Here is a 21,432-nt window from a genome sequence, read left to right on the forward strand (position 1 = left end):
TCAGGTCTGGGGGATGGGTGTAGTAAGGGCTGGTTGCAGAGACGACTAACGGTTGAAAAATGTCCAACATCCTCGATGCGGCGTCTAAAGTGAGATGGGACCGCACGGCCGCGGCGAAGCGAGCCGTGTTTCTTGCGGCTGCTGCATACGGTGTCAGAACGCTGTACCCCATCATCTGCAAGCAGCTCTGCAAAAACAAAGGTCCTGGGAGCAATCACCGGGCTTCAAAGGCGGAGAACGGCTCCACTTGCTCGGGAAAGACTCAAACGGATGCTGTGATTGATAGGAAACAATCCCCGGGGGTAAATGCTGAGTTTTTCAAGCAGATCCTGGAACTTGGTAAAATCCTCTTTCCCAAGCTCGTTTCCAGAGAGCTCGCTTTGCTCTCTTTGCACTCGGTGGCGCTGATATCTAGGACGTTTCTCTCTATTTACGTTGCCAGCTTGGACGGCAAGATAGTCAAAACGATCGTGGAGAAAAAACCCAAACGCTTCATCATCCAGCTGATCAAATGGCTCCTCATTGCAATCCCGGCCACGTTCGTCAACAGCGCCATCCGGTACCTGGAGTGCAAACTGGCTCTGGCCTTCCGCACCCGGCTAGTGAACCATGCCTATCGGACCTACTTCACCAATCAGACCTACTACAAAGTCAGCAACATGGACGGGAGGCTCGCCAATCCGGACCAGTCTCTCACCGAGGACGTGATGATGTTCTCCCAGTCCGTGGCCCATCTCTATTCTAACCTCACCAAGCCTATACTGGATGTGATGCTGACCTCCTACACGTTGATTCAGACCGCCAGGTCCAGGGGGGCCAACGCCTCCGGTCCGACCCTGCTGGCAGGGCTCGTGGTGTTTGCCACGGCTAAAGTCCTGCGTGCATGCTCGCCCAAATTTGGCAAGCTGGTGGCCGAAGAGGCTCACAGGAAGGGCTACCTGCGCTATGTGCACTCTAGGATCATTGCTAATGCTGAGGAAATAGCTTTCTACAGAGGACACAAGGTATGCAGAGACGGATGTGGGCATGTGAGTGCTAGCTGCAGAATGGAAGCGGTGTGGGAGTTATGTGCAGCCACACGATCATTATTGTGTTTATTTATTAGGAAGTGTCTGTGCCCGGATGTGCCACGTTACGTGTGAAATGCATAACACATTTACAATCTGTAGACACCAATGTAATTACTATGGGTGAAGCGGTAACTTTAGAGGTAGGTCTTTGAGGATGGCCAGCTAAGATGAATGGTCATATCCATAACAATGTTCCATCTACTGCTGCTTGAGGCTGTTAGGATCACAAATATGCTATAAGAGCCGGCACAAAGATTAGCAGCAGAGTTAGTTTTAACTTTATTGACTAAAGCTATTTTTATTCTGAAAGAGCATCAGTGTGAAAGCCTTTACTATTATCTTGAAGAAATTCTACTGCACGGCCTTTTTCACAGATCACACAGAGAGTTGGGAAATGCCTGTGTTGCTTCATGTTCTGATGTACCGCCCGCTGCAGGTGGAGATGTGTCAGCTGCAGAAGTGCTACCGGGCTCTGGCGGACCAGATGAACCTGATCCTGTCCAAACGGCTCTGGTACATCATGATCGAGCAGTTCCTCATGAAGTACGTGTGGAGCGGCGCCGGGCTCGTCATGGTGGCCGTGCCCATCATCACAGCCACCGGCTTCGCTGACAGCGGTAGGGAGTTGGTTAGGTGTAGCGTTACCCTAGCACGAGTCTTGTGCTTGTTAAGCCTTTTAAGTGCAACTATAATAACTGTAGTTACTGCTTGCTCTACCAGCGGGAGCTGATTAGCATGTGTGAAAACAGTAGCTGCCTCCCACACCTCCCTGATGAGCTCTCAGCATCAATAATAAGCCTGTAACCGAGTCCCTTATTACACTGTACCTACAGATATTTAATGAACCTTTTTCCATCGTATCCTTATGCTCCCAGGTGAAAGTGTGAAAATGTGTTTCGCACCGCTGACACACAAAGCTCTGTTTTGTCTTTTGAGGTCCCGAAGTTAATTGTTCTGCTCGCTGTCCCATGTCTTGTGCCTGTCTTTCCACCCTTATAGAAACAGCTGACGGTCAGACCCAGGTGATGGTGAGCGAGAGAACGGAGGCGTTCACCACCGCACGTAACCTCTTGGCCTCAGGAGCTGATGCCATTGAGAGGATCATGTCCTCCTACAAAGAGGTGCACCGTAGTATGCTGAATTTAACACAACTTTGCTGTCATTTTCAATCAGAAAACTTCATAACTGAGACTCACAGGCCCACATCTTACACTGATCTCTCATGCACACCTGCATTTCATACTCGTCCATTCTGAAAGTTGCAGCAACTCTGATGTTAATAATCTAGTCATCTGAGGCACACAGCTCTGGCTGTGAGTCCAACCTCCTGTCCAGACCTGCTGTTTGCAAAGGCCAGCCAATCAGAAGACAAGCTGGGTTAAAGGGAGAGGGGACTTCTTTCATCCTGTGCATGAAGTGAATTATGCAAAGCTGCTCTAGTAGAGTCCAGAAAAGCAACATGTGGAATGCTTCCCTTTTAAGGCATTAAATTACAGATTTTTCATTATTTTTGGATAAGTTAGAGACTGTATGAACAAGTGATTAATCTGTTAATAACAGATTTTTGCTGTTTAAGATGGAAATTTATGAATGTTGCCTTTTGAATACGTGTTATATCCTGCAAATGATGTGTTTGAGAGTCAATTGCAGTGCAGCAGAAGTTTCATAAAAGAAAAGGTCTTTTGCGCTTATTTAAACTTATAATCATTCAGCATTTTGTTCTTTCACAACATATCTGGCAGCTTTTTAGGTTTAATTGTCCGTCTGAACAGTAGGAAGTACCCAAGACTGTACAGAGTGTCACAACTTTGCAGTTTTTTGGCTCAGATGTCAGTAAAAATGCCTTCTTGAAGAAATAAACCGGGCAGGTTTGAGCATCGGTGGGTCGTTCCGGTGGCCCATGTGTACATGGACGAGTGGACATCAAGAATGTCGGATTGATTTATGTCCATCTCTCTCCTTCTTCTTCTTCTTGCAAAACTCACCACGCAGCATGAAAAAGGAAAAACAAGAGAGAAAAAAAGCTGAATGAAAGACCTTGTTCATTGATAGCCAAATCCCTGATCTTTCATTGCACTTTAATCCAAAAAGAAAGAAAGAAAGAAAGAAATTGCAAGACCAGTTCATTCTCTCTCTCTCTCTCAGGCTACATTTTGAAGTCCATAAGAGGATTTGGTTGCAGCACATTTGTGCTGAAGCTGTGTTGCACTGCAGCTCATTAGTACTGCTGCACTTTTGATCACGTGCCACCCTGTGTGTTGGCGTGTACTATCCCAGGCTTTTTGATAATTCCCTTTATAAAAATGTGGAATATTTGAGCAAAGATCTGGCGGGTTTATCTCATGCCTGTCAGCGAGTAACTTGACTGTCAGCAGCCCGAAACAGCGTCAAAGAGGAGGAAATGAAACTGGTTCGATGTGCTTGCGGTTGGCTGTGAGCTTCCTTAACTGTTTCACCCGTGCTAAAGAATTTCCCATCATGCCACCTTCTTCACACCATGATTATCATTTTATTGTGAAAAACACGTTCCCGGGGGATACGAGTTTAAGCCTGCATGCACTTCTGTTTTGAGCACGTGTGCGCGTGTGGCTTGAGATGCATTGCGGCGTGCCCCTGCGTGCAAGGCCAAGAGATGTGTGTGTGTGTGCAGTTTGACAGACAGCAGGGATGGAGCACATTCCTGAGGCAGCGTGCCCAGCTCACGCCTCCACACACTCTGCCTATTTAATATGGAGGAGTGTGTGTGTGTGCAGTCAGATTGGCCCATGACAAGTCCTACCTTGCAGTAGTTTGTTACTCATCTTAAAAAGCTTTGCTGTTGTTTTTGTTCTTTGTTCCACAATAACAAGGTAAGACTAAAAGTCCCCGTTTTGTTTTTTATTTTTATGTGAAAAGCACACAGACATGAAGATGTGCTGGCTAATATCTACCAACCTCACACACAACACAGTAGTTCACTCGTGTACATTAAAATTGGCACCCTGTTCTATCAGCACATGATCCAGTGACTAAGTAAAAAACAGAACTGGGTCAGGTTGGTGCTCTGATGCTGTATGTGTTACACTGCTTGGAATTCTATTATGGGAACAGAACTGAACACAGAGGGCCTCACTTCCTGAAGAGTGAATCCACCATCACTCTCGTGTCACTATAGGTCAGTGAAACCCAGCGCTTGTGTGTGTGTTTTGAGAGCTCCTTCTCTCAGAGCTCAGCTTAGCTGCAAATAATCCTCCATCTGTTGATCTTTCAGCTCTGCACTTCTGCAGAGCTGAAAGATCAACAGCATTTACTTGAACTCTTTTTAGGCCAATCAGAAAGGATGAAGCGGCTGTATTTGCTAATACACCTGCTGAGCACACCGAAAAACCCAGCAAGCACCAGATTACAGCACCTGCCTTGTCTGGTCTTCAGAACAGGGCCGTGTTTACGAGTGGGCAGTCAGGTCTCATTTAATCTGCAGCTGGGTGTTAGTTAAAGGGATCTATTCTGCTGCTAGATTAGCTTCATGTGAGTCACAATTCAAAATAATCCTTATTAACTTCTACTGGCGGGGGGCATTTTCATGTGATTGCCCCTCTTCTGAGATGACCATATTAGGGACATCCCCTCTCACTGACATCATAGAAACCCAAGATTTCAAAAAAAGAAACACACAGGGGTTACTTGCACATATGCTGACTCCAGTATTTGAAAATTTCGTCATGTTTAAAAAGCTCAAGCAAAGAAAAGCTCAGGTTTGCTTGATTCTAAACCAGAATAGTGGATGTGATGGTTTTAGTGGTATTTAACTTGCCCCAGTATGTTTTTTGGGGAATTCAGGACAATGCTGCATGAATGTCTAGGCTGGTTAAATATTTAAACTGATTACTTACGTATTGTTTACTTATATACAGCCATATCAAAAGGATCTCTCTTGCATAAGATGTCCAATTGCTTTGTACAAAACGGATTTTGCATTATTACAGCGTGTTCCCGGCTTTAGGAGGTCACTTTATTTTAGCAAAAGCAAGAAAAATTCAATCGGACTAACATTTGGGTGATATATCATGCAAAAGTTGAACTAATTACTAAGACAAAAAATGAGTCAAACAGCATGTTTTCATCAGGGATTTTGAACAAAGGCAGACTATAAAGAACACAAATGTGTGTGTTTTGTAATCATTGCTATACTTATGTTGAAATGTGAGATGTCATTATGCAGGGCTGTGGTTCTTTTTCCCAGTGGGTTTTTTTGGTGCTGTTAATGAGGCTCATAATAAAATAAACTGAAGCTGCATATATATTAGGGGTGCAACGATACTCGTATTGATATTGAACCGTTCGATACAGTGCTTTTGGTTCGGTAGCATATGTATCGAACAATACAACATTTTTAATTTATTTTATCAACTTTTCTTCTGACGAGGCTGTCTGTGTTGAGAGCTCAGTGGATCTGCGCTCGACAGTGCAACCTAGGCGGAGTAGTCGAGCGCAGATCCACTGAGCGCAGCGCATGCTAGCAAGACAGAAGCTAATCTCCTTGCAACATGGCAAATTGAACCTCCCCCACCCTCATTCAGATCTGGCCTTTGGAACTGTTTTGGTCTTCGTGTGAAGTATGACCCTGAAGGTAAGCGTGTCATGGACTAAAGTAAAACAGTGTGTCGGATGTGCCACGCAATGCTCAATTACATGGGTGGGGAACTACTGCGTTAGTGCAGTTTGCTCGTTAACGTGTTGACGCTGTCCAGCCCCACGCACGGGGCGATCCGCGGTAGCTCGTTAACGGAGATTAGCCGTGTTGTGGCGTTAACGTCATTTCAGATTAACGCTGACAGCACTAGTGGGAACACAATGGATATGACTGCACATTTACGCTGACATCATCCTAGTGCAAAGACAAGTGGAAGCAGACAAAAACAACAAGCCCATGCTACAAACTTTACCCGGGTCATTTAGACAGCCGTTAGCACATGATTCTCCTTATGGGGACCTGATAGGTTTAATATGCTGCTGAGAATATACCCAAGAAGCGTATAGTATAGCTTTTATTTTGGAAAGAGCCATTTCTCTGTAATAAACTCTCTTTTCCAAAGATGAGTGATTCCTCAATCAGATAGATTTATTTTTTTATTACTTTGTTGTTTCAGCAACATTAAATTTAAAAACTGTACTTTTGAGTTAAAATATATATTTATAATTTTAATAAATGACAAATTAAAAAAGCATGAACATTTTTTTGTATCGAAAAAATATCAAACCGTGACACCAAAGTATCGAACCGAACCGTGAATTTTGTGTATCGTTGCACCCCTAATATATATTGCTATGCTGTTGAACTTTGGCAGCCACTGGGCTAACCAGCACACGAGTAGAAATATAACTGGTTGAATGAGTTTGAGCCGGTCCGCCGCCCTGCACGGTGTCCATGAATTCTCAGAAATGGTGCTCGATGTTTAAAATAATCAAGCTGTGTCAACAGCTGGCATTGTCTCACTGCAGGGTGCACCACAGAAAGCGAAAATAAACACTCTCCAGGTGCCTGTAAACACATTTGGCTCCTTTCCTCTGTTGCCTCAGCAGTAAATGTATTATTTTACTAATTTTATGATCATATTTACAAAAATCTCTTTTTAAAATCCAGGAAGAGGTAGATGAATACAAGGTGAAAATACAGAATAAGTAGTAATTATTTAAGGATGACATTTAGAGCTGGTTAAGTGAAGTGAAATTATGATCTCAGTGAGATGTGGTCTGGATAAAAATTGAACATTGGAAGTGGAAGTAGGGTTGTTGTTTTGTTTTGTTTTCTTTTGAGCTATGTGGGGAATCTGCGTGCATGCCTGTTATCACGGTGCAAAGAACCACAAGAGGAAAAGCAAATATATGATATATCTAATCCAAAAGCACACACAAACAGTAAGGAAAAGTTGCTACGCCTTGTAAGATGTGAGTAAAAACAAAATGCAATGATTTTTTAATCTTATAAATCTGTCATTTTAATTCATTTCAAAATTGCATATGGGAAACAAAAAACATCAAAACACAAACTGAGAAAATGTAGCAGTTTAAGAAAATATGAGCTTATTTTGAATTTGATGGCAGCAATGCCTCACAAAGAAGTTATGTTTACCACTGTGTGGTACAGCCTCTTCGTTTAACAACTGTAAAAGTCTGGGAACTGATGAGAGCGGCTGCTGGACTTCAGGCAGAGGGATGTTGTCCCCTTCTTGTCTCATACGATTCTAGCTGCTCAACAGTTCTGGGCCTTTGTCATCTGGTAAAAAGTTCAGCCTCCAGATTCTGAAAGATATTTTATGTGCTTTAGTATTGTCTTGCTGAAATGTGCAAGGTCTTGCCTGAAAAAGACGTCATCTCGATGGGAGCAAATGTTTCTCTAAAACCTGGATATAGCTTTCAACATTTATAGTGCCTGTTCAGATGTGCACGCTGCCAATTCCACAGGCACTAAAACACCCTCATATCATCAGAGAGGCTTTTAAACTGAACACTGATAACACTCCAGATGGTCCCTGTCTTTAGTCAGATTTAGATTCCCCTGACTGCAGAAAAGTTTCATTTTGAATGAGTACCCACCCCAGCCTTAACGAATGAGTAGTCTCAAACATTTGATATGTTTTCTGGGGGGTTTTTTGTGAGTAAAATACAGGTTTATGCAATTTGTACATGATTTCATTCTGTTTTTCTGTTTTCTGATTTTATATTTTACACAGATTCAAAACCTTTTTCTAAGTCTGCTTGTCTACTGACACAAACTTTAGGGAAATGTATTGACAGATCTTCATTTTGCCAATTTGTTTTGGCCATGCCAGCAGACATGTTAATGTTATAGCCTTGTGGCCTTCATCAGAACATATAAAAACCTTAATTATTTAATATAAGCAAGCACCAGGAGATATTGAGGAGGAACAACTTCCTGTTAACGGGGGCACTGAATGTACTTTATGGCTATTGCAGATGCAGCAGCCGAGGTTAAAATGAAACCTAGCTTAGGATCAATGTTCCAAGTCCTGCACTCATGGAGTCACATTTTTATCAGGCACATCACCATGATCGTGATCTTTATCACAATGGTGGTGACACCAACATCTACCAGAGATGGACTGACCCGTGTGTGTTTGTTGGGACAGGTCACGGAGCTGGCAGGCTACACTGCGAGGGTCCACAACATGTTTGTCGTATTCGAGGACGTCCAGAAGGGCATTTACAAGCGCTCGTCTGTGTCAGCCACAACGACGACGGAGAAGAAGAGCAAGCCTGAGATGCACATAGACGGACCGCTGGAAATAAAGGGTAGCTAGCAGTGTACACACACCTCTTTGTCTGTACAAAAAAAAAAAAAAAAACAGAAGAGGAAGAGGTTGCCATCACAACAACCTCTGTTGCTTTTACCACTTCTGCTACCTGAAGCCCGGAGTAGGCTTTGATTTGGTTCAGGTCAAAACATAGTCAATGGTAAACGCTCAGTTTATTCCCCAACAACATCTGTCTGCCAACAATCATTCGATCCATTCTGTTGTCCAAATTAGCAACAATCAGCAATGAGTTATAGCATATAGCTTCGGCAGTTGCCTCACTGAAATCAATAACAGAATTTGTCTTACATGCTAACTTCAGGCTCAAGTTTTGCTGCTAATTTATAATGTTTGACCAGATTTTATGAATTGCACAAACCTTATCTGGGCCAGCTTACAGATCAGCTTACATTATAAGAAATCAATAAACTAAATGGCCAAAGGTTGGATACACTCTAATAGAAAGCATCTTATGTTAGAGGGTAATGCTAAGCTAATGAATAAGTGAAGTGGTAAAGACACAGAGTCCAATCAGTTACTCTAATACACAATCACTGTAGTTCCTGATCCTTTTTCTCTGTTTCTGTGTTTCTGCAGGCGAAGTGATTGATGTGGACAAGGGCATCGTGTGTGAGAACGTCCCGATTATCACACCAAACGGAGACGTTGTAGTATCTTGCCTAAACTTCAAGGTGGCTGATCTTTTTTTCCTTCTGAGCTCCACTTTAACTGATAGTCCAGGCCCCTCTGACTTCACTCCTGAGGATTTTGGTCCCTGTAGAATTTATTAGCATTTAAAAACAATGGCCCAGGGTCTCATTAGAAAGCAGATACATCCTTTGGGTCTCAACTTGTTGCTCCCCTCTGGATTTTCACTACTATATTCACCTCATGAGGATTTCATGGTGGTGGAAATCACAGATCAGACGTTCCAGTTTTATTTGGATGCAGGGTATAATGCACAACGCTCATATCATAGATGTGAATCTGCTGCAAAGATCTGCTCATCCATTCAGCACAGGTTCTGTTTTTTTCACTCAAAAGTGGCTGAGGGTCTGCTGATCCTTTCATCTGTTCTTTATACGTGGATAATTGAGTTAGCATGATTTCATCGCTGATAATTTGATACCAGACAAAACGTGTCTCTTATTCCAGTTCTGACCTGCTGACTTCTTTTGTTAGGAGGCAACAATAGGAAACACTGACATAATGATGTTTTTGATAAAAATGCTTTTTGAGACATCAAAAGAATCAGCTTTTGTAATTATTACAAATGAATAAGAATAGCTTATCTCTTTCAAACACCACAGGCAAACAGACCTCTGTGCAGACTGCACCAGGCTCCAATTATATATGTTGGCCTGAGGTCGTTAAACAAGAGCTGATAACGGAAAAAGACGCTGATGCTGTGCTAAAAAATGTCAGCTTCAATATAAATATCATACACAAACTTTAAATGGCAGTTTTTTGAAGAACTGAAGATCTTTTTCTTTTAAGTTCTTTTTTGTTTTTAGTTCTTACCCTGCACGAAAAAACAAGTGCACATGCAAAACTACTGCAAGATTTATGGGACAGATCACTGCATGTAATCTGCATACAGCAAGCTGCATACAGGTGAAGAACATGCTCACTAAGGCAAAAAAGCAGGATGGGTAATAGTGTCTGAGGATGAAGAGCTGGCTGAAATAATGGGGGTGATGAATATCATTTAACTTGAGACACTCACTGTGGCAAGTAAAAGAAAAAAGGAACATTTTGACATTTAGGTTCATATGAAACTTAGAGTGACCCATATGATAAGATAACCCTGTTAAAGTGTGTTTAAAGTCTACATATTTTCAATTATTAATTTGCATTGTAACACGTAAATTAATATCATATTATTAAGTTTTGTATTCTAATTCTAAACATTTTTAGCCAATGTCGTTTTGTAAAACTGTAAATATTGACCAAAATTAAATAATAATAATTAGCAGTAGTATAAGTAGCAATAAGAGTGGTGTGTAATATATTTTGAAATGCATAGTCATGCATGAAAATAGAAAAAATAAGAATCATAAATTTGTGTGTGAAACGTTTTTACCCATCGTTTATGAATGAGGCTCTATATTTGGTTTCTCGCCATGGAAACCATGGTTAACCACGTTAGCAAAAGGATTAAAGCTATAAAGACTAATGATAGAGTAGTAATGTGTGCTGTGGCCTAATGTTTCAAAGGATTTGCCTTATAGACATCACTACGTTTTTAATCTTGAGCCAGAATCAGCGTATTTATACGAGATTGGGGCGTGCCAAGTTATCAGCTAACACAAGCTAGTTTGGCTAGTAAGCTGTAGCCATATACCATACTTACAAATTAGTACTTACATATGAATGAAGTAATACTAGAATTTCATTCACCAAAAAAAGAGCGCTTCTTAAACAGAAGCCTTATTATGAGAGCTCAGTGACTTTAATTAGCTAAGGTGACGCTTGAGAAGCTAGCTAGCGCCTGTAGCGCAAGTGCCCAAGCCCTTAAATATGTAGAACTTTAGCCTTGATTAATTAATTAATCAGGCTTTTTTACTTTTATTAGCTACAATTTACTGAAATCTAAAGATACTTAATAAATACTTTCATTTATTATATCAATATGATATTAAATACAAATTTTTGACAGGTGCAAGATAATATTTTGCAAATTCTATATATTTTCATCTGGATTTTTTTTTTTTTTTTTTTTAAGTTGTGTTCAATATACAAAACCGCTTTTCAGGGACAGTTCAAAAAACGTCCCTCCGACAGCCAAACCCATCTGTTCTCTGATTGGATAGTTACATTTGTGATTGACATGACATTGACCAATCAGCTGAAAGGAAGAAAAATACGGTCAAAATTCGTATTTGTAAGTTGAAACTTGAGTGCAGAGTTTCACCTGTATTTTTTGGCTATACATACAAATCTTTTTTACACACACAAATTCTTTTTACTCATACAAATCCTGATTTACAAGTACAAAACTGATTTACAAATACAAAATATTTATGACCACAATTTGAGCCCATATTTTCTGTGTGTAACAGTTTAACACCACTCCTGCTTTTTCCACAGCTTTATGGCCTAGTGATGCATTGTAATTACACTGACAGCCCGCTCTGCTTCAGGAGAATTAATAAATTGTCTCTCCCGTTCAGGTGGAAGAGAGCATGCACCTACTGATCACAGGGCCTAATGGTTGTGGAAAAAGCTCTCTGTTCAGGATCCTCGGCGGCTTGTGGCCTGTCTACGGCGGCCGGCTACACAAACCCTCCCCTCAGCATATGTTCTACATCCCTCAGAGGTATACGCACAAATGCACACTCTCAATAATCGCAGGTCCCACGGCAGACAAAACAAGTGCAGGGTTTGATCATTGTACCAGTGAACCGTAACAGTAATCTAATCCATTGTAACAGGACCTGAGTGTGTCTGTGCAGCTGAGAGAGAAACCAGAGCTGTGGACAGAGTCAAATATTTACTGTCCAGATTAAGTTTAAAATACTAGCTCTGCAGAATGATTAAATATGATAAATATTATCAAATTAAATATTATTATAGTTGTTTGGTAATTATCCATTATGCGTAACCTCTCTCCTTTATTGCTATATAGCAAGAGCTGCAACAGTTGGAGCAGCAGCTGTTATTGTGATAACATTTTTGTCATTTTTATGTTGATTTTAGAGCGAGACAGTGAAATAAATATAGCAACTCTGACAGGAGAGAGTGAGGGTAACACAGAGAGCACAGGCAGGTAATGGTCCAACCAGTCGAGATTCAAACCAAGGATCTGCCGCCCATGTGGGAAGCAGTCTTACCCAAACCTTCAAATGTAATCGTACCCATAGCTGACTCCCTCCTGCAGTGCGGTAAATATTTTATACATAGGATGAGATGGCCAGCTGGCAGCTGTAACAGAATCCAACACACTATCTATAAAACAGACATCTTTTTCTTTCAGCTCCTCCTCTTTAAGTGTCTAAAAATGCTTTTGTCACACAATTTGTGAGCTTTAGTGCTCATAACAGATACAACTTATGTGCATTTATGTTTCCCCAGGCCGTACATGTCATTAGGTTCACTGCGGGACCAGGTGATCTACCCAGACTCGGTGGAGGACATGGCTGCCAGAGGGATGAGTGACAAGGACCTAGAGGTCATCTTAGCCATAGTCAACCTCAATCACATTGTCAACAGAGAGGGAGGTAAGACAGCTTTTATTTTTATTTATCCATGAAAGAGCAGCAGTTCACCACACAAATCAAAAGATACACAATCACCAGATAAGAAAAAAAAACTCAACATACTAAATTAAAATCAACTACTGAGCTAAAGGAACCTTGTCACTAAATCACAGCACAAGGTACTTTATATTGTAAGATAAAGACGCTACAATAAAACAGAGAAACCCCCAACAATCAGATGACTCCTTGTGAGCAAGCACTTGGCAACAGTGGGAAGAAAAAACTCCCTAAGCATTTAATTATAAACCTTTAATTGTGAAGAAAAGGTTTGCTGGTGTTTGAGATCAAACACACTGTGTGCATCAGCCAGGAGCTTGAGCTCGCGTTTCCTAAACTTGAGTGTGTGACAAATTGGCAGCCGTTCTCTCCCTCCTGCAGAACAAATGGGTACACTGTTGTGAACCAACTACTGTACCAAGCTTAGCGCCGCAAGAAGGTTTAATGCGTGAATAGCTGCACTGTGAAACAGTTTAGAAAGGTTTGCGTTACTCATGGTAATTAGCCCACGTGTATGCAGTCACATTATTACGGGCTCACAAAGACATGCAATATAACCAAAGAGGATATGATGATTAGTCCGTCACACAGTCTTTGTCTTCTCTTTAACTCTTTACAGTTTAGTCCAGTATTTAATGTGAAGTCATGTATTGCAGTTTTCATTTTCATGGATTTTACTCATTAGTTTTTGTGTGGCATCAAACTCTAAGTGCCTTCTCCATGTTTCATATAACAAAGGAGAAAAAATATTTCCTGTCATCATATATAATCCCACAATATCCAACTAACACCACCTTAAAATGTGCTTGTTGTAAATTCCTGTGGTTGCTTTTTTAAAGCTATCAGCAGACTTTGAAAAAGTGCTATTACTGCTTCTCTAAAACATCTGTGTAGAGCGCAACAATGTAATACAAAATGCAGTTTTCAAATGATTTTGTTTATTTTTTTATGTTTAAAGCTATCCTAACCTACCTGGCCTTATTTGAAAAGGTGTGCAGGTAGGTTAAATCAGCGGTCCCCAGCCTTTTTGCGCCACGGACCTAGTCCCCTTTAAGGCGTCGTGGATAAATACAACAAAATAAAATGATACGACCAAGATGAAAACTGTTATTTTTATGAATATAATAATAATCTGAATTCACTGTGTAATTGTGTAACTTTATTAGCAGTGTCCTCCTGAAATGTGCCAACAACATTGAGAGTAACATCCTCCTCTCTGCCCCTTAATGCTCTCTGGTCGCTATGGTAACACATAAATATTTCTTTCAAAATAAGACACAAAACTACAACACAGGAAAAGACCCAGGGAAACTGAGTTACCGATAAAAACCCTGAAAACACACCCGAAATTTAAAACACACCCGAAATTTCACACCCGAGCCTCAACTCTCGCGGCCCGGTACCAAACGACTCACGGCCTGGTACCGGTTCGTGGCCCGAGGGTTGGGGACTGCTGTTATAAAGTATCTACACTTCCCTTTCTTCTATTGTAATCTCATTTTGAAATATAGAGACTGTAGAACACTTGAGTTGAGGGTTGGGGACCGTTGGTTAAATCATAAATTAAATGTGATTAGACACATTTTTTGGAAAGCTGCTTACAATTTCACCAGTCACACCCAGAATAATGCCAGACGTGTTAAATCTAGAAATCACTTAAATAGGACATGAAGTGAAGTGGGCTAAAAGATCTCGAAAGCAACACATCATGTCACGATCTAAAGAACAGATAAGTAACACGGTCATTGGCATCTACTGTATCACTATGGAAATGGTTACAAGGTCATTTCTGAGACTTTGGACTCCAGTGAACCACAGTGCGAGCCATTATCCACAACTAGAGAAAACTTGGAGAAAACCCTGGTGAAGCTTCCGAGGACTGACTGGCGTACCAAAATCACTCCAACATCTAAAGCATTGCAGGCCTCACTTGCAAAAATAACACAAAGGCTCGTCTCACATTTGCCAAAAAACATCCCGATGATCCGCGAGACTTTTGGTAAAATATTCTGTGGGCTGATGACACAAAAGTTGAACTTTTTGGAACTAACAAAGCATTTCATGCCAACAGCCAAACATGGTGGTGGTAGTGTGATGGTCTGGGGCTGCTTTGCTCCTTCAAGACGACTTGCTATAGTTGATGAAACCATGATTTCTGCTTTTTACCAGAGAGGAAGAAGAATGTCTAGCAATCAGTTAATGCCCTTAAGTTAGGACAATGATCCAAAACACACCAGCAACTCTACTTCTGAATGGCTCAAAAAAGCAAAGTGAAGGTTTTGGAGTGGCCTACTCAAAGTCCAGTTTGAGAGACATTAGTATGACCGTAAAGAGGCCACTCCTGCTCAGAACCGTCCAAAGGAGCCAAATTTGATCAATTCTGCGAAGAAAAGTGCAACAGAATTCCTCCACAGCGTTGTGAAAGAGTCATTGCCAGTCATCTATCTCTACTTTTAAGATTTGGCTTAAAACCTCCATTTTTGCTAAAGCATATAGTTAAGGCTGGACCAAGTGACCTTGAATCCTCCCTTAGTTATGCTGCAATAGGCGTAGGCTGCTGGGGGATTCCCATGATGCATTGAGTATTTCTTCTTCAGTTACCTTTCTCACTCACTATGTGTTAATAGACCTCTCTGCACCGAATCTCTGCACTTGTTGTTAATCTCTTGCTCTCTTCCACAGCATGTCTTTTATCCTGTCTTCCTTCTCTCAGCCCAACCGGTCGCAGCAGATGGCCCCGCCCCTCCCTAAGCCTGGTTCTGCCAGAAGTTTCTTCCTGTTAAAAGGGAGTTTTTCCTTCCCACTGTCGCCAAAGTGCTTGCTCATAGGGGGTCATGATTGTTGGGTTTGTCTCTGTGTGTATTATTGTAGGGTCTACCTTACAATATAAAGCGCCTTGAGGCGACTGTTGCTGTGATTTGACGCTGTATAAATTACATTGAATTCAACTGAATTGAACTGAATCATCGCAACACTTGATTGCAGCCCTGCTGACAAGGGTGGCCCAGGATGGTTAGTTTGGATAGCTGTTTTCCCTTAATAGATGACATCATCATTTAAAAACTGCATTTTGTATTTACTCTATCTTTGTATAGTATCAAAATTTGTGCGATGGTGGTTTGAGACGTGTAAGTGTGACAAATATACAAAAATAAGCAATCAGGCAAATACTTTTTTGCAGCTCTGTATGGTGCTGAAGGGATAACAGCTGATGCTGAATTAGGGTCTGGCTGTGCTTTCATGTTATACCAACTTGTACCACAAGATGGTGCAGTGAGTGATCCACACAAGTGTTTACGAACATATTATTTCCTCTCATGGTCAAGGCTAAAAACAGTTAAATCCTGCCCCCTGGTGATAATCTTTTAGTTCAGAGGTTCATTACAAAAAAAAAGAACACTTAAAAACATCTTGCTTACTCTGCAATACCTCCTTTTTTATTCAGGCTGGGATGCTGAGCTGGACTGGAAGGATGTGTTGTCAGGAGGTGAGAAGCAGAGGATGGGTATGGCCCGCATGTTCTACCACAGGTAAGGAGAAAAAGCCTGTGGGTTAACATTTCTTAGCGTGTAGCCCATTGGCTGTTTTCACAGAAGGAATTACTGTTAAGAAATTGAATGCTGAAGAGTAAACTAAAGTGTGTTTTTTCAACGTTTACATATTTGCACAACTCTATAAATGGTGAATGCTCATAATGAATGTGGCCAAATAATGAGATCAGTATATATGCAGGTAATGCCTGTGAGCCAAACTGCAGGTTTTAGATGGTTTTTTGTTTTGGTTTTTTTGCTTTTGCTTTTAGACTAATAGAGAGGACTTTATTATGACTATCACAGGCACACAGCTATGGCTGGGAGTTCAGAGGCCACACCCTCTTGTTTGCAAATCATGTGTTTTCAAATGGCAGCCAATCACAGGAAAGCTGCCCTAAAGAAAGAAGCTAAGACAGCTTAGTTCAGAGGATAAAGTGAGCTCCACTGAAGCCTAGTACGAGATAACATAGGCTTACTTTGAACTTGGAATCATGCTAAGCTACTCTAGAAGTTGCCCCTTTAAAACTATAGTTCATCTGCTGTAACAGTTGGATCTTGTTTATGGGTGTATAGCATAACCAATCTGATTGCATGGAGTGGATGCATAGCACCAACTTAAAACCATTTCCTCTGCCTCTGTCAGGCCTAAATACGCCCTGTTGGATGAGTGCACCAGCGCTGTGAGCATTGACGTGGAAGGAAAGATTTTCCAGGCTGCCAAAGATGCCGGCATCTCCCTGCTCTCCATCACACACAGACCCTCCTTGTGGTAAGCCTCGTCACACTGGGGGAATATTTTGGTCCATAAATGCTAATGTAGTTGGGAGTTGTAGTAGGGAGCAAATCTTTTCTTTGTTTCTAATCCTTCTTCCCCACCTCCAGGAAGTACCACACCCACCTGCTGCAGTTTGACGGGGAAGGAGGCTGGCGCTTTGAGCAGCTGGACACGGCAACGCGCCTCTCCCTCACCGAGGAGAAGCAGCGGCTGGAGACCCAGCTGGCCGGCATTCCCGAGATGCAGAATCGCCTCAACGAGCTCTGCAAGATCCTCGGAGACGACTCTGTCCTAAAAACAGCTGAGGAGTGAGGGGGGAGGTGTGAGAAGAGATCCGAGTGGGTAAAGGAGGATTGAGACGAGGAGAAAAGAAGAAGCTGGGGGTGGTGGAGGAGGTGCGAGGCAATGAAAAGGCAAAGAAATCAGTTTGTTAGTACAATTTTTTTTCCCTTTTTTTTCTTTCGCCCTGAGCCTCTCGGTAAAGCAGGGGAGCTCTTAATGGCAGCTTTGCCTCTGAGCTCTCCCTTCTCTCCCCTCTCCGTCTTTTCACCCTCTCCTTTGCCCTGCTCCAGTCTGAGAGGCGGGGGAAAGTGAAGTGCATTCGCAAGTATTCCTGCTGCTTGTAATGCACACTGTTTGCTTCCACTGCTCAAAGTGGCGTGACTGATACACCCAAATTAACCAAGACGATGAATTTGTTTGTTTTGTAGCACTTTACTCTGCTTTCAGAGGTGGGCATGTCACGGTGGCTCTGGGAGCTGCTATTTAGCTGGAAAACCTTTTAAAGGTTAGAGCCACTTTGATGTCCAAAGCAGTATTCCAGTTTAGCAGCAGATTTTCGTTTTCCCGAATGTAATTTTAACTTTTTTTTTTTGCAGAGCCACAGTACAATCTGTTTCCTTATACCTCACGTTAGCTTTGTTAGGTTGCACGTCCATGAACCACTGGAATGGGCTCAGATGCCGACTCTATTATTAGAACGATTAGTGACGCAGGTCTGACTCCAGAACTCTAAGTTTCTGGTTTATTGAACAAATACAATGAGATAAAGAGGTCCAGTGAGGAAGGGCAAGCTCATCCTGCTCGGAGAGGGTTTTTTTAGCAGATGAGTGCACACACACACACACACACACACACACACACAAAAGGATATCAAATTAGAGGAAAAACAATAACAGTAATTAGTGACCATGTAAGGCTCTGGAAATCTGCTGGAGAGATGCACACTAGTCATTGTCGATAGTAGATAGTTCATGATTTGGTGTTTTGACAATGTGTGTTTGAGGCAAGTCGTTTCATACACCATAGACAGCATTCATATTTGCCAAGCAATGAAAGGATGACTTTGTGTATTTAAATACTCTACCATGTTCCAGAATATGCTCCACGTTACAGCTGTTTAAAATTATTAAGTTATAATAGATAATAGGTTGTTTTTACACGTGAAGTTGCTGGTAACAAAGATGGAAAGTTGTGATTCCGCGCTCCTGCGTGGTGACGGTAACTTGCGATTACAACTGCTTTTATAAATGTACTCTCTTTACGCGGTTCGAACCTGGAATGCTCCTGTTTGATATGGTTCACCAGCTGCAAACAGGACTGCCTTTGCTTTTCAGATTGGGCTGAGTTAAAGGGGACCAATTACGGTTATTATAATGTTCTAATAATATTTTTATTCTAGCGTAGCTTTGCATGATTCACAGTTCAAAATAATCATTTTTTTCAACCTGAAAAGCTGTTCAAGCGTCTTTCTCCGAAAGGCCACCCGACCTTTGAGCCAACTTTACTCTGATTGGCTGCCCCTCATAAGCAAGCCTGAACAGCAGGTGGGTGGGGCTTTAGTGCCTGAGATTACTCTATAATGATATCGTCATTCTGGAAAAGGTAACACCCACCTTGCGTTCCTTTGGCTCATATAGATAAATAGAAGTGTCTGAAATCAGAGCTTTTGGATGACAGGGATTGTTTGCACATATTTGAAACTTTGGTCATGTTCGATATGAGCCTCCCTCATGTTTTAACGGTGTGGCAGAAAACCTGTAAATGTATTTTTTATTTGTGACACGTTATGTTAATTAAAACAGGAGAAACACTGGACTTCTCTGTGAAACTGTCACACTGTGCTGGATATAAGCCTCAAACAGTGCCAGTTTCATGCCTGACTAACTAGCACAATCTAATGATACCAAGCCATCTCACTGATTACGATACCACTATATTGTTAAAACGCCTCTGTTTTGTTAACATTCCACCATATGTGTGTTCAGAGCCTCAGAGCATGGACAATCAGGTACATCATCAACAAGTGCACTGCTGTATTTCCGTCTACACAAGGACTTCTTAGAATCCTCAGACAAAAATGGCTAAATGACGTCTAAGTTTAGGCATATAAGCAAGCAGGCATTATCTAATCTTTTATGGAACCTTTAATGTATATTGTTGGGTTTGCATGCCAGGATTTGCCTGAGCCCCAGCTGCGTCCCTACCATGCTTACATGCCAGCAATGAAACCTCCCCTCTTGGCTTTTGGGGGACAGTTTAAGAAAAGAACTTCAGAGCATTTAGATGCAGCGCTGCTCTGCTCAGGGTGAGAGCTGCCAGGTTTCTGTGGGACAACCCCCCCCCCCTCCCCAAACCCCAAAGAAATGTGACTGGAAAGCAAAAACGGATTTTGAAGATTTGAGTCACTTCTTTTCTTTAATGTCTAAAGGTCCTATCTGGGATGTTCTCTCTATTAAAGAGACTGTTTTCTTCCGGTACGTAAGGGAGAGCATCACGGGCATCACCACAGCCTTGCAAAAACGGCAAGATGGCATACGTTTCTGACCCGAAACACGATCGTTTTGTTCATTTGGACTCTGTTGACAGGAAGGCGCATGATCCGCTGAATGACACAAGAGTGTGCCGAGTAAAACTGGAAGAAGGAGGTCGGCTCAAAGAAGTGCCTGCTATTTTCACAGGCATAGTGAGACGATAAATCCAGTATTTCATCTTGAATAGACAGGAGAAGAAATGATGAGGTGTCTTCTTCTTCTTTTGTCAGATTTTTATTTATTTGGGGGGTTTTTTTTGCATCATTTTCGTCCAATCATCCTGCAAAACTGAGGCTAAACCCACTCATTTACTGTTGAGTGGAGTTATTCATTGATGAAAACGCATGATAGGGGACAGGATAGTGAACATTGGTATCAGCTGGACGTAAAATTCACCTGCTGGCAACTAGCAACACAGAGAAGGCAATAATCTGACAGTGTAGTGGTCAAAGCACGTTTCTGCTGCCCCCAAGTGGCCAAAAAAGTTAAAGCAGCTACAGTGTTTGTGGTTGCCTTGATCCTGGTCTGACTATGAACATTTCTCTGCATTGAATTTTTGGCTTGTGAATGAGACCTCATCATTTCTTCCAACCCCACAACACAGCAGGCCTCTGCAGTGGCTTACTGAACTGTTACTTGCTAGTGCAACCCCCCCATAAACCTCACCAACCCCCTCCCAGCCTTTCTCACCCCATCGTTTATTAAGAGACTGAATGTAAGTGAGAGATTATGTATGAAGCAAGTTCTACGCCACTGGATCATACAAGTTTCTTCTTTGTTAACAGCTTGTCGTTTTATAACTGTGTTAATAGTGCATGCTATTTCATTTTACAAGAGCCACAATGTGGTGTTACATTTCAGAGCTGCTGTACAGCGTGGTGTGTGAACTGGAATTATGGGAAAGGCCATTTTCATGTTATTCCATGGCTACAGGGCAGCCAGATTCAATATTTTCAACATTGTCAAAAGCAGATGGATGACTATATGTAAGTTTGAGAATGATGTTGTACTTCTGTGGGATTTGTATTAGGCTGCTGTGTACCACAGACCAGCATGCATTGATTCTTCCTTAAATCCAGGGATTACTACGCTTTGGAATTATTACATAATTATGTTAAAGACATAATTTTCAGTAACAGTAGCCCAGGTCATCTTTTGGGGATCTCATATGACACATGTGTAGGAGTCTGTGTATTTTAAACCTTTACATCAAGAGAGCTTGAGCGACATTAAGGTCATCTGATCAAAAATCACTTTATGTTGAGAGATGAAGATGTATTTTCTTGTAAATAAAACGATACAATGCAACCTCAGAAAAATGAACTTGCTTCTTTTTCAGCTTTTAAGTAAATGCTTGAGTTTAGCCCAGCTTTCAACACTTAAATAAATGATGATATTTGTACCACATGATGAGCTTTAATAGTTCTTTAAATTTAGCACAGGTCAGAGAATCATAGGTTGGGCAATACTGGTCTTTTTGGAATTATGACAATGTGTCAGGAGTGCACGAAAGACATCACATAATGTGTCCAGTACAGCAGCATCAATGCAACTGTCAGCAAATCAATTCAGTTTTATTTATGTCTTACAAAATAACGACGCCTCAAGGCGCTTTATATTGCAAAGTAAAAAACCTATGATAATAGCACTTAGCAACAGTAGGAAAGAAAAACTCCCTTTTAACAGGAAG

General features: G+C 41.6%; 1 protein-coding gene across 1 annotated transcript; it reads left to right on the plus strand.

Moving 5' to 3' along the window:
* The first annotated feature begins 29 nt into the window (after positions 1–29).
* LOC120735584 (ATP-binding cassette sub-family D member 2-like) lies at positions 30–21,065 on the plus strand. The gene is made up of 10 exons (XM_040035018.1): positions 30–1,004; positions 1,507–1,687; positions 2,070–2,191; positions 8,201–8,363; positions 8,963–9,057; positions 11,539–11,684; positions 12,440–12,585; positions 16,067–16,151; positions 16,798–16,923; positions 17,037–21,065. Exons 1-10 carry the CDS (start codon positions 60–62, stop codon positions 17,239–17,241), a joined length of 2,214 nt encoding a protein of 737 aa, XP_039890952.1. The 5' UTR covers positions 30–59; the 3' UTR covers positions 17,242–21,065.
* The last annotated feature ends 367 nt before the right edge of the window (positions 21,066–21,432 follow it).

Source organism: Simochromis diagramma, unplaced genomic scaffold (assembly GCF_900408965.1).
Source record: "Simochromis diagramma unplaced genomic scaffold, fSimDia1.1 OVJJ01000816.1, whole genome shotgun sequence".
NCBI lineage: Eukaryota > Metazoa > Chordata > Actinopteri > Cichliformes > Cichlidae > Simochromis > Simochromis diagramma.